Source organism: Rhinolophus hipposideros (genome assembly GCF_964194185.1).
Source record: "Rhinolophus hipposideros genome assembly, chromosome: 23".
Classification (NCBI taxonomy): Eukaryota; Metazoa; Chordata; class Mammalia; order Chiroptera; family Rhinolophidae; genus Rhinolophus; species Rhinolophus hipposideros.
Window position 1 is genome coordinate 23,424,286 of NC_138069.1, and position 14,000 is coordinate 23,438,285.

The 14,000-nt window shown below is 51.3% G+C and overlaps 1 protein-coding gene across 2 annotated transcripts in view; it reads right to left on the reverse strand.

Moving 5' to 3' along the window:
• Window positions 1-14,000, reverse strand: part of CAMK2A (calcium/calmodulin dependent protein kinase II alpha) — a 61,328-nt gene that overhangs the window by 27,672 nt on the left and 19,656 nt on the right. For both annotated transcript variants that reach the window (XM_081035185.1, XM_081035186.1), the window contains exons 3-9: window positions 11,489-11,548; window positions 6,611-6,665; window positions 5,728-5,793; window positions 5,544-5,616; window positions 2,607-2,709; window positions 836-919; window positions 611-705 (exon numbers count right to left, since the gene is read on the reverse strand). In XM_081035185.1, coding sequence (XP_080891311.1) covers window positions 611-705; window positions 836-919; window positions 2,607-2,709; window positions 5,544-5,616; window positions 5,728-5,793; window positions 6,611-6,665; window positions 11,489-11,548 — 536 coding nt within the window. The remainder of the gene's footprint in view (window positions 1-610; window positions 706-835; window positions 920-2,606; window positions 2,710-5,543; window positions 5,617-5,727; window positions 5,794-6,610; window positions 6,666-11,488; window positions 11,549-14,000) is intronic.

The window sequence follows — 14,000 nt, forward strand, 5'->3', positions numbered from 1 at the left end:
CCGGGTTCAAATCCAGCTCTACCATTTCTTAGTTATTTAACAGCTCTGTACCTCAACTTCCCTATCTGTAAAATGGGGATAATAGTATCTATGTCATAGATTGGTGTGAGGATGTACTGTAGGTAGTAATACATAGAAAGCATTTAGAAGAGTACTATATAAGTGTTAGCTATTATTATTTGCATGTATTTATGCCATATATATATATATATATATATATATATATATATATAGATAGATAGATAGATAGAGAGAGAGAGAGAGAGAGAGAGAGAGAGAGAGAGAGAGAACGAGAGAGAGAGAGAGAGAGAGAGAGAGAACCTGGCTCCTGGGGACTGCTCCCTACCTCCTGCCCCACTTTGCTGTCCCTCTGGGACCCCATGGGCAAAACCCCATCAGTTAGATGCCCTGATCATTAGGCGCAGCCAGCTCGTCGCCTGGCCCCAGTCAGTCCTCACCCCCTCCCCCGTGACTAGAGAGTGGCCGGAGACCTAACGGGCCGGGAGGGTGGGAGGGGGGCCTCCTCAGGTCCTGACCTCACTGGGCATTGGCTTTCACTGGACGGGGACCAGTGGACGGCAGGGAGGCTGGAGACAGAAGCGACACTCACATCATAGGCGCCCGCTTTGATCTGCTGGTACAGGCGGTGCTGGTCCTCATCCCAGAATGGAGGATACCCCACGAGCAGGATGTACAGGATGACCCCTGAGGAGAAGCGCAGTAGAACCTTCAACCCTTTGTGAGGAGGAGCACTGGGTGGTGGTGATGGGACAGGAGAGAGGGCACGAGAGGGACAGGCAGCGAGGGGCATAAAGGCGCCTTCGGACAGACTCACCGCAGGCCCACAGGTCCACAGGCTTCCCATACGGGTCCTTCCGCAGCACTTCTGGGGAGAGGTATCCAGGTGTCCCTGCGAACCCTGCTCCGCAGACACACAGACAGGCAGACACACACACAGAGGTGGCATGTAAGTAACCGGAGCAAGACCTGCTGGAAAAGGGACTGGAGTTGCCCCGGAGGTGGCAAAAACGCCCCTTGCCCTGGCCTGGCAAACCAGCAAGGCCTCGAGACCAGGGTACACTTGTCGCCATCCCCACTCCAGAGCCTATAGCAGAAGTCACTGATCAGTCTCAGAGCCCTTCTCACAGGGCCCTGACTCAGTGCCACACACGTCCAGCATAAACCTCCCAGCAGCTATTACCAATTAATTGCTGGTGGTACTTGAGATGAAATGTCCTTGCAATGTCAGCTCCAGGCTGAGCTGCACCTTTGCTCACTCCCTGCGCCTTCTATGTGCTGGTCCTGCGGGGGCAGGAAGTCTGCCCCTAACTCTGGCTTGGCCCCAAGTCCCTTGTGTTGTCTCTTCTTCTCCTAGGCCTCAGTTTCCTCATATGTCAAATGAGGGATTAGGGATTCCTACCTTAAATACCTCCCAGTATTGTTGGGAATATCAATTGAAATAATGGACACCTAAAATATTTTAATAAGTAATCATAAGAATAGTTCCTATTTATTGAGTGTGTGTGTGCTAAGCAGGGATGTACATTTTTTTCCTTCCTTTCTTTCTGTTTTTTTATTTATTTATTTTTTATTGGGAAATATTGGGGAAGAGTGTGTTTTTCCAGGGCCTATCAGCTTCACATCAAGTTGTTGTCCTTCAATCTAGTTGTGGAGGGCGCAGCGTCGCCATTTTCAGTCTTATTGCAGAAGGTGCAGCCCACCATCCCTTGCGGGAATTGAACCAGCAACCTTGTTGTTGAGAGCTTGTGCTCTAACCCACTGAGCTATCCAGCTGCCCCACCAGCAGCTCAGCAGCAGCTCATTGTCTCCAATCTAGTTGTGGAGGATGCAGCTCACTGGCCCACGTGGGAATGGAACCGGCAACCCTGTTGTTCAGGGCTCGTGCTCTAACCCACTGAGCCACCCGGCCGCCCCAGGGATGAGCATTTTCTATGCCTCATCTCTTTACCCTCACACAGCCCTGAGGAACATCCTATTATTATGCGCATTTTACAGATGAGAAAACAAAGGCTCAGAGTGGTACAATGATGCCTAATCACACACCTCTAAGCAGCAGGGGTGACACTTGAACCCAGAGCTCTGACTCTTAACCACTAATCAATATTGCCCACTAAAACGCATCCCCAGAAAGCTGAACAGACTCAATTATGCCAAAATCTCAGAGCACACTGGATCATCTGAGCTTGAATCCTGGCTCTATCCTTTTACTCTCCCTTGACCTTTTCCAGGTTTCTTAGCCTTTATTCCCCATCTATCAAATCAAGATAGTAATCTCAAGCACCCAGACTATTAAGGGAACTCATGGAAGTCTAGCCAACAGTGATGGTACATGCACATGTGAAGAAGTGATGTACTATTTTACCTGTTTTAATGATAACCGCATCCCTACACCTGGCCTCCAGGGAGGTGCTCAACACCCACCGACCCAGAGGCTGGGTGGGGAGGAATCTCTGCTCCCTGAGCCCTGGCTGGTGCAACACGATGTCCAACCTGCCCCAGCTCAGGCAGAGGAGAGGGTTCCTAGAGGGCGATGTGTCAATACAAGGCTAGTCCCAACACTCCTTTTGCCCCCTGCCCCCACTCACCAAACCATGCTTGCTGCTCTCCCTCCACCTCTATGGCCAGGCCAAAGTCCGCCAGCTTCACCGCAGCGCCCTTGAGCTTGGAGGCCAGCAGCAGATTCTCCGGCTTCCCAGGACCAGAGAGAAGAGGGCAAAAGGGAGAGGAAAGGGCCAGAGAACAGTGAGCACATTCAGAACTTCACCTCCAGAGACCTGGGCTTATAGGTGGACCGGCTGGACAATCCAGAGGTGCCCTGTCTCCACCTCCAGCTCCAACCACAGGACCCTAAGCTTCAGTCCCCAGAGAGGGGACTACCGCACTACAAGTCCTCTGTCTTCTGCAACAGGAAGACCCTTCCTCCACCAGCCATCCCCTCATTCCCCTCCCCTCAGAGTCGGGGGCTGAGGGTGGGAGGTGGTGGGTGGGGGGACAGACACCACCAAAATAAGGAAATATAAGCAACAGTTACTGTGTCCCTACTATGTGCCAGCCAGTAGGCTAAGGGTTTTGCATACCATCACCTCAACAACGCTTTGGGGTAGGCATTATTATCCCGTTTCTCTACCGTGGCCTTCTAATATCCCCTGAAACAATCATGCTTGTTCCCACCTCAGGGCCTTTGCACTTCTAGTTCCCCCTGCCTACTCTGCTCTCCCGCTGAGCTTCACTGGGCTGACCCCTTCTCTTCATTCAGTTCTCACCTTCATGTCACGCCGACCAAGAAGGCCTCCATGATTACTCTATATAAGGAGAAGCCCCCAGTATGTTCTACCTTAGATCCTCGTTGCTGTTACCTTCATAGATGTCATCACGACGTGTAATGTTTTTCCCCATTTGTCTACGTGCTTGTTCATTAGCTGTCAGCCCTCTAGAACGTGAGTTTCTAATCTGTCCTGCCCACCAGTGTATCACCAGCACCTAAGACAGTGGGCCTCATATAGCAGGCAGTTAATAAATAAGTATTTGTCAGATGTAGAAAGAGAAGGAAACTGAGGTGCAGAGAAGTTAAGTGAGTCAACAAACATCACAGAGCTGGAGACGAAGTCTGGCTCCTATGCTGCACTCTTAACCACTCTAGGTTGAGAGACAGGAGGTCTTGGACGTGCCAGCTGGCCTCTGGGGCGTGGACGCTGCTGTCCTCTGCTGGGTCTGGAGGACAGGAAATCCCCCTTCTCGGAACAGAGGGGAGTTAAGGGTGTGGACTCTCCAGCTTCTGATCCTAGTGCTGCCACTTCTACACTAGAATTTGGATAAATTATTTCACCTCGCTGAGCTTTGATTTCCTCCTAGAAGAAGTGGGATAATGCCTACCTCATGGGGTGGCAGATAGTCTATGTAAAGCACTTCGAAGTGGCTTAGAGCAAGTGCCTAACAAGCATCAGCATTTGTATTTTCTGCTTGGGAAGGGGGCGGGGCTTCAAGTCTGGCTTCCTCTGACCCCCTTCCCCACTGGGACTTCTGAGGGGTCTCACATCTGACCTTATATCAACCAAACAAATATAGCTCGTTAAAGCCTCTTTTGTCCTATGGGGGCTGTGTTCACAAAGTGTCCTGTGTCTCAGTAGCCGTTCTGCCCTGATTTGATGAATGTGCTACTAATTATTCTATCCAGAGTGGCCTAAATTTGTGCTACCTCTCCTCCTGTGCAAGGGCTGTAGCTATAATGGGAACAGGCCCTCGGGGACAGCCGCCCTGCTGTCTGGCCAGAGACCTTCTTGCCTGTGGGTCTAGATTGAGCCACAGGGAGCTCACTAGACTAGTGTGAGGAGACACAGACTACTCGTGACAGTCAGAGGTGGGCAGGGGCTCTGGTCACAGCATTTCACCCCAAACAGGGACCTGGACCCACTGGAGCATGCCTAGGGAGGGTACCTGGAAATACTATCCTGGGTGGGAATGGAAGAGAAGAACCTACAGAAGACTTAGGAGCTACAACAAAGCTACCCAAGTGACTCCAGAGCTGCTCCGAGCTGGAGGCTTGATCTGTGTGGCCCCAAAGGGTGGAACTGAGGTTCATGGGCAAAACCCCCATAGCAGGAAACATTGAAGGAGTACTTCCCAGTGGTGCAGGGGGCTACCCCGTAAGAGGTGAGCAATAGTCAATGAGGACCAAAAAGCAGAGGTTGGATGGGCACCCAGCAGGGTCACCTAGAAGGGGTTCCTGCAGAAGTGGGAGCTTGATTGAGTGGCTTTTTGGTGCCAGACCCCCCCAGGGTCTGGGATCTGGGATCAGAGGTCAGAGTCCAGTCTTAGCTCAGGCAGAACTGAACTGCACGCTCTCTGGCAAATCCCTTGGATTCTATAGGCCTTAGCTTCCTGCTGCAAAACGGGTCTGATATTACGAGCTACCAGCCACCGAGGCCATGAGGCCAGCCAAGGAGAGCTGTGAAGTCTGTGCTGACGACTGAGGAAGGCCGTGCGGCTGGGCCAGCCCTGGATTCCATATGTGCTTGTCCTGTCTATCTTCTTCTTTAGGTGGGAAGTGGGAGGACTCCAAGGGCCCCAAGACCTGTTTTTCTTTTCCATCACCCGCCACCTGCCAAAGACCCAGAAACCAGAGTAACATGTCTATGTACCAGGCACTGTGCTCGCTCTTTTGATATCTTTGTCAACTTGTGCAGCGGTTGCTATGGCAACCCCACTGTAAAGAAGCTGCCACTGTGCAGCTGGGATTTGGACCTGGCCATAGCTAGTCTTGGCAGTCTAACTACATCTCACCTGGCCTGGCACACAGCACGGGGGGCTGGGAGTCAGCACGGGGGCTGTGTCCTGAGCCCAGATGCTTGAACTCCCTGAGCCCAGTTTCCTTATCTGTCTGGTGGGACAAATACTCCCCACCTAACCCAACTTGAGGAAATTAAAGGGATTCTGCTAATACCCCTGGTTCCACAGGCGGAGGGAAGGGCAGGGGCCAGAGGGCAGGCTCCCTGGTGAGCCGAACCCTCAGGCTGGTTGCTCACCTTAAGGTCCCGGTGCACCACCCCCATCTGGTGGCAGTGCAGCACGGCCTCCAGGATCTGCTGGATACAGTGACTGGCGAGAGAAAGGAAGGGGTCACTGTGTGAAGATGGGCCTCCCCTGGGAAACTGGCAAGCGACAGGCCCGGACCCTGGGTGCCATTACCAGGCCACACCTGGACCTCACCTGGCATCAGCCTCACTGTAATACTCCCGGGCCACGATGTCTTCAAACAGCTCCCCACCAGTGACCCTAGGGAGACAGACACCGAGTCACATTCACACAGAGGCCCCAGGTGCTGCCTCTTCTGGAGGAGTCTCCAGGGAGCTAAGAGTGGGGCTCGGGACATCAGAACCTCAGCCCCAAAGGGAGGGTTCACAGGGGTGCCCACCACTATAGCCCCTTTCCTAGCTTCCAACCTCATCTTTTCACTAACTGCCCTCCCCTCCAACCCGGGCCCTTCTTCCCCAGCAGGCCCAGGCTGGAGGGGGGACCCTCAGAACACATCTCTAGAGTTCATCAGGCTCCTGGAAGCCCAAGGGCTGGGTTTTGTTTTTGTTTTTTAATAGACATTATTTCTTAGAGTAGCTTTTGGTTCACAGCCAAACTGAGCAGAAGGCACGAGATTTCTCACATAACCCGGTCCCCACAACATGCATAGCCTCCCCATTATCAACATCTCAAGGGCTATTTTTTCCAGATGAGACCAGTTATCACTGAGCTTCTCTGCCAATCCAGGAGCCACTGAAGCTTATCATTTCGTAATTGTTTTTCATTCAATCGACTGGCTTTAGAAACTTTAAAATTATTCCAAAAGGAAACTATATCCCCAGCAGCCACACATAGAAGCAAAACTAAATAGACAAAGACTGTGCGTTGGTGTTTCAAGAACACCAACCTGACTGCTTTGGTGGCAAGCCTAATGCATCTGGGAAACTCTGTATCAGAAGAGGGAGTTCAGCCCAGTCTGGGGCATTTGGGACCCATCAGGCCAAGGGACCCACTGAGGTCATTCTTGCTCACGCTGCCCCGATACCCACTGTACATCCCAGGGTAGGCCCAGACTCACAGGTCAAAGATTAGGTAATGGTGTCCCTCTTCGGAGATGCTGTCATGGAGCCGAACTGTGGGAGGGGCCAAGGCAGCCAATTACACCAGGACACACTGCTCCCCACCCCCAACCTCCCTCTCACCCCTCCAACAGCCAACATTGCAATTTCTCATACAGTCATTGAGCACGAACTAGGTACCAGGTGCTTTGACAGATGAAGCTGAACAGGGGCTCACTGACTTTGGGCATCGGCAAAAGAGGCCTGGGCTTAAAAAGACTACAGACCCCTGTTATGGTCAAAGTTTGATTCCCTCCCCTCTCCAGCCCTCAGTTTCTTTGCTGGGCAGGCTAGCACCATGGAATGAGCCTGTGGCTCAAATCTCTGCTACTTGCCAGCTGTGTGACTTTGGGCAAGTTGCTATGACTTTCTGAACCTCTCTTTCCTTTCCTGGACAATGAGAATGAGACTCCTGGACTTGCAGGAGGCACAAGTCAGGGCCCTGAGGGAACGTCCTTGCTCTGCTTCCAGGTCAGAGGACACCATAGAGCTGGGGGAAGCTGCAGTGACCGCAGTCCCTGAGTTCTGGCATGCTGAGAAACTGTCATCTCTTTATACCTCATTTACCAGGAACAGAGGCAAGGCTCCCAGGAGCCCAGAGCTCCCAAAATTATGCCCTGAGCTTCTAAAAGGAGGGGCCCGAGGCCTGGGGCTGACGCAGGGGCACAGACCCTGCCAGCCAAGGGCAAATTCGCCCTGGACAGGTTCATATCCTCCCGAGCCCCAACCTAAAGCTGTCCACGGAGGGGGGTGAAGGCCGGGAAGCTGATACATCACACAATGGAAAATTACACAGCTGTGAAAATAATGTGGCAGTTATACATCCACTGGTTCAAAATCATCTCTAAATTATGTGGTTTGGCGAAAAAGCAAAACGCAAAACAGTGAGCGTAGTCCTTTTAAAAAGGATATACTTAAGTTTGTATATGTCATAAGTCTCTCTGGAAAGATACAGGGATGTGGGCATTCGGGGTGCCTTGGGGAGTAGAATTGGGGAAGCGGAGGTTGTGGGTAGGTGAGACTTACTTTTCATTGTAAACCTTAGTGCCATCAGAATCCTTGCCATGTGCGTGTATTTCTAACTCAATACAGAGTCCCCTAAATTGCTTATGGCCTTCACAGCTGCATATAAAGTTTAGAGAACCAGGCATCAAATACCGCAGAGTGGGTGCCTACTATAGGGAAGGGGAAATGGGGACCAGAATTGGAGGAGGAAAGGGACACAAATTTAAACAAAATTTTTTAAATTCTTAAATGATGATATATATTTATAAATAATGACCGAAAGATGCTTAAAATCTATTTTAAAGCAAAATTTAAAAGCAGGCTGCCTAAGAGTACATATAATATAATCCTGTTTTAATTCTTTTAATCAACATTATAATAAATGCCAAGATACAGTCACATGCACAGCTATGTGCCCACCCCCGGGGTTTTATCATTAATGTTTTGTATACTTGCCTTACTACATTGCTATCCATTCCTCTATCCATTCATCGATTTTAATTTTTTAATGCATTTCAAAGCAAATGCAGGCTTCATTTTAAAACAGTATACGTGTATTGAACTCGGTGTCTTGCATTTTTTGTGTGCAGAATCTGGCAAGCCTACACTGGGGCCCTGCCCAGACCCCCTTTTGTAAGTTGGTGCAGCCATCCTGCAGCTGCTGGGAGAGTTGGCTGCTCGCAGCACACGGCTGCCCCCGTTTTCTGCCCCCTCCATCAGTGCAGATGGAGCCACCTTGCCCACCAGGTTACCTGCAGCGTTCAGCCAATGACTGTGGAGATGAATGTGGAGAGTCAGGGTCAGTGCAAAGGGTCAGTCTCCTGGCCTTAAGGAGGGACAACTTCAAGATGAGACTTACGCTCCAGGGGCCTCTGCACTGCACCCCCCACCTGGGATCAGGTCAAACTTGGAGTTGACTTGAGGACACATTCTTTCCTTCTCCATCCTGCTTCACCCAGCCCTTAACAGGTCTCCACTGGGAGCAGAAGCACCTGAATCCCTGCCTCAGGCTCTACTTCTAGGACACCTGACCTCAGATACAATGTACAGATGTACCTGAGAAGGCACAGACATCAAATATCGGATGGAAGCATAGATCGTCCAAGGCTAGCACTAGATATTGAGGTTATAGGAGATACTTTAAAAATTGTCTTCTCGTTTATCTACAATAAACTTGCATTGTTAGTGTATCAAGATCAAGTTTTGAAAAAGACGCTTTCCTCTTCCCGCCTTCCTCCAGGTGGACCCGTGCCGATGGACTCCTTCCTGTTTACTCTGTTCCAGCAGGTGTGTGAGTTTTTAACTTCCCTTTCCTAAGCATGAGAAGTTCTAAGAAGCCACGTTGCAGCCATACCCATGTCAGAAGGGACTTTTAGACCTGGCCAACCGCCATTTAGGGGGAGTCCAAGAAGACTGAGGTCCCAGGTCCACCCTCGGACCAGGAGCTCAGCCCCTTTAGAAAAAGTTCTCAAGGCTCAGGGAAATGGACAGAATTGGGATGCAGGGGGGTTTCTCTAGAGCTGAGTCTAGCTCAGAGGGTGCCTTTGTGCTGATTGCAAAAGGCTGCCCTTCTGGGCAGCCGAGCGAGAGGGACACCGGCTGGATTCCAGCCCCCATACACAGGAGGATCTCGGAGGCAGCTTCAGTCCCTGAGAGGTGTCTGAACCATGGCTGAGAGCCCAGGAGACAGGACTTCTTTTTTGACTGGCTGTTTTCACATACAAAACCTCCTCTCTTATCCGTGGAGGCCTCTCTGAGGAAAAACTCAGCCCAGAGCCCAAGAGGAAAGGCAGAATTCAAGGGCCATGGGCTATGTCGAACGGTCCTACCCCCGTGGAGAAATTAGTATGCCTTTTCCCATTGAGCTATGCTGTCACTTTTGGGACGTTTCAAAATACTGTCATAGGACAAAAAAAATCTGTAAACTAGTTTTCATTTATATAGCTGGACTCATGAATTTCTGACATTCCTGTCATATTTCTAACAGTTATTTTTTTCTTAGAAGTTCAAGGGTACTTATTCCCCTATCCATGTACCCCTTCACAGCACACTCCTGATAGCCACTTGGGAAGCTAAATAAATGACTAAGAGCATGGGCTCTGGAGTGCGACTTGCTGGGTTCACCTCCCAGCAACACCTCTCACACGCTGTTTAACTTTGGGCAAATTCTGTAACCTGTCTGAGCCTCCTGTCCTCGCAGCAGTGCTAACACCGCCAGGCTGCTCCAGGGCATGAACGCAATCAGGCTGGAAATCACTCAACACAGGGCCTGGCACCTGGGAGACCTTAGTGGATGAAGACACTGTCATCTTCATCATGAACCCACCTCACTTCCCTTCCCTATCCCAAATCACCTGCTCAACTCTCAGGTTGTCCCCTGCTTCCTGGGGTGGGCTTCTGGGGTCTGCCCCACCAGCAGGTGGGAACGGTAAAGAGAGCTATGGTCTGTCAGCCCCAGCGCCCATAACTTACTGCTCCCCACGATAGCCAGCCGGAAGGAGAGGCCAAGGGGCACAAACGGGGAGGAGGCAGTGTTGACCCGAGACAGATGCAATTGTGCAGCAACACACACACACACTCCCACCTCCTTTCTCCAGACGCTCCTTTCTCTCCTACGCTCCTTTCTGACAGCGTATAAGAACCATGGGACTGTGTAGTCAGAGACCACTCATAACCCCTTCTATTATACAGTTAGGGAGAGGACAGTTGCCACCCACGGCCACACGGTGAGGCCATAAGCAGGTCAGGAACCAGGGTCCAACCTGGGTTGCTCCCCACGAGTCTCCCTGCTGCCCATTCTCTGATTCTGGCTCTGGAGCCGCTGCTGCTGTTTGTGCAGCTCTGCTCCCCTTCCCAGGCACAGGGAAGGGGAGGCGCCTTCTGGGTATAAATAGCAGATGGAGAAGCTTCTCTCCAGCAGGAGAGTTAACCCTTGGGGCCCTGGACACAGAGAGACGCTTCCATGGGAGGGAGAACGTAGGGTGGCTGTCAGAGTTGGAACATTCCATGGAGGGAACCTAGACCCTGCTCCCCAAAGTGTGGTCTGTGAACCGCGGCCTTGGCATTGCCTTGTAGCATGTTAGAAATGCAAAATCTTAGGCCCCACCCAGACCCGCTGAGCCAGAATCTACCTGTTAACAAGATGCCCAGGTGGTCCAAATAGGCCTATCCTTGCGAAGATGGGGGAAAGTGGCTCAGAGAGGGTAGCACTCCCACCTAAAGTCACACAGCCATTCCTTAACAGAACTATATCTAGAATCTGTACTTATTTCTACCATGACTCAGAACCCTGATAAGCAAGGGTGCAGCCTTCCAACTGTGCAGGGGTTGGGGAGGGAAGGACAGACCTGCCATGGGCCCAGGCTCTCCATACCAGCTGCATTAAGACTACCCCTGCGGCAGGGGCCACCTGGGAGTTTGCCTCTGAGGGTCAGGCCTGCTGCAGGTCTAGGCATGTGGTCAGGACCAAGGCGCCAGGTTGACTCAGCATGGGGGTGGGTTAGGGGAGTGGGCTGTGCTGGCCAAGGCCAAGCTTGGCCTATTTTTGTCTCTCTCAGAGCTTTGGGAGTTTTCCTGAAACAGCTTTTCTGAAGGAGGCTGCCAGCAACGTAGGCTGCAAGGAAGGTCCCCTTCTTCACCTTCCCCCCAACCAAACTGGTCTCTGGGAATGTGGAAACCAGCAGACACCCCCTTTTCCCATCTTGATTGCCACCATCCCCAGAGAAGAGAGCAGCTGCCTCCCCCAAACCCCAGCAGCAAAACACTCAGCAGAATGGTAAGGAGAGTAGGGCCCAGCCCCACACCACACCCCTCACTTGCTCCCTAGGACTCACCGATGTTGGGGTGCTTCAGCAGGCGGCAGATGCGGGCTTCACGCTCCAGTTTCTGGTGATCTGAAACAGACACCCAGGTTAGTCCCAGGTGAGAGAGGAACCTCCACCACTCCATCTCCCTCCTGCAGCCTCTTATGATTCCACCTCCTAGGGAAGCCCCTAGGCCCTGGAAACCTCGTCTTTCAATCGGGGCCTCTGGGTTCTCCAGGCAGGCAGTGGGGTAGCGCAGAAGAAGAAAAAGTTGAGGTTGCCATGACTCAGAAATCCCTTCTCCTCTCAGGCTTCAGTTTCTGGGGCTCTCAAATGAAAGGCATCCCTGTATCCCTTCCTATAGAAGACCCAAACTCCTGCAGCCTGGAATGTGCCCTGCCATCCGACTCCTGCTGCCCCCCCTTCAGCCCTGTGCCCCACGCCGCCCTCCAGCCAGACTGACATGCTGAATTTCACTTCTTCCGGCACACCCTGCTGAGCCCTCTCACTTTGGGGCCTTCGCACACACAGCGCTCAGCTTGGAACACTCCCCCTCAACCTCCCACCTGTCCTTCACTGGCCATCCCTCACTCCTACCCATTCTTAGGTGTCGCCCTCTCCTGGCAGCCTGCCCTAAGAGCCAGGCTGGCAGGGGCTCCTCTGTGGTCTCAGAGCTTCTGGACAGCAGTCCCACGCTGTCTCATGGATAACTCTAACCTTGAGGGCAGGGATTTGGTCTTTGTTGTACCCCTGGCAGCTACCCAAATGCTTGGCACATAGTAGGTGCTCAAGATATAACTGAATGAAAAAACAAACAATTGGATGAATGAAACTTTCTAAGAAAGCAGGTAGTCTCTGCAGAAGAACTGTATTTATTAGCAGGAGCCACTTCCCTTGTAGAAGACGCAGAGAGCTCCAAAGAATCTGCAGGACAGAACTCATATGTGGCTTGCCCAGAGCTCTCACATCTGCCTTTCAGGACTTTGTCCAAAATCCCCTGGGTCTCCCCACCCACCTCAGAGAGAGGCCTGGTTCCCGATCTGCCACCTGTGGTCTCTGGTTCTGAGGCTGCTAGAAATAGTCATACCTGTGACCTCATTCAGCCTCCCAACAACCCAGCTATGAGCTCCACTGTCCCCATTTTATAGATGAAGAAACTGTGGCCTAAGAAGCTGAAGCTTCATAGGTGGCACAGATGGAATTGAAAATGCATTTCTCAATTCCCTTTTGGTGCTTTTCTTACAATTCAGTAGTTAATGCCTTTATTTAAAAAACAAAATAATAAAACAGGAATCATTAACAAATGTAGAATATTTACTGTGTGCTAGGCACTGTACAGTGCAATTTATATGCATTTCAAACCCTCACCATAACCCTTTGAGGGAAGTGTAACTACTATTCTGGCTTTACAGAGGAGGAAACTGAGGTGCAGAGATGGCAAGTACCTGGCTGAAAGCCACACCCATGGTGAGCAGTGGAACCACGCTTTGTACCCAGGCAGTTAGACTCCTGGATGAGCTTCAAAACCCTGTGCAACACTGTTCTCCACTCCCTGACAAATTGCCACCACCTCTACCTGCCCCCAGTTCTCAAATGGGAAAATTGAAGCCCACAGGAGAGAACTCACACAGACACTCAGAGGCAGAGCCAAGACTAGAACCCCGTTCTCCCAATGGCCCTCCAGAGCAGGTAAGCATCAGGGAGGCTGATGAGAATGGAGAACATCCCTGGTCCCCGAGCAGCCAGCTCCCTTTCCCCTGCCCCCCTCCATTAGAGCAATCATTGGCCATCGTCCAAGGGCTGCAGAAGCCAAGATCAATACTGAAATGTGGCTTTTCCTTCAGCAAAGCAATTAAATCCAATCAAGTTTCCATAGTGTGTAAGCTCCATTCCCCAGCTGAAGACTTGCTGCAGGCTAAGGAAGGGGAGGTGGACCCAGGGGCATCCCCTTAACTCCCTTTTCCTCCCTGCCTCCTTCCATATACTTTAGGGTGAGGGAAGGCCAATTCGGGGGCAAAGGAGGGAGTTCCCCACCTACAGCTGGCCAAGGACCTTCAGTGGGCTGCGGAAGGAGGGACCCTCCCCCTGCTCCATACCCTGTTCCCCCACCCCCATCCCTAGCTAGGCAAAGTTTGGCCTATCAGAGGGGTCTGGGAGTCTTCTGGGCCAGGCTACACATTGGTGGGTGGGGGCCAAATCCAGAATTCTGGTATTTTCTCCATGTGAGGTTATCCAGGAGCAGAGTTACACTGACAGGATTGAAAGAAGAAAACGTTGGTCACGTAGCTTCAAACCTGTGCCTGGTTACCAGACCTTACTGCTGGAATTACTAGGAACTAATTGGTTTTATAAATCTTGGAATCATCTTGTGCGTAGTACAATTACACTACATTGCAACTTTCAGTGCTAAAAGCATTAATTTGTGGAATGTAAACATACACGTTATATGATAGTTTTTGTAACTCTGAAAGTTTTTCATTTTCTAGTACTACCAGGACACCTCAAGAAATGTAGGGACAGTGTTTCTCTTGATTTCTGAGGC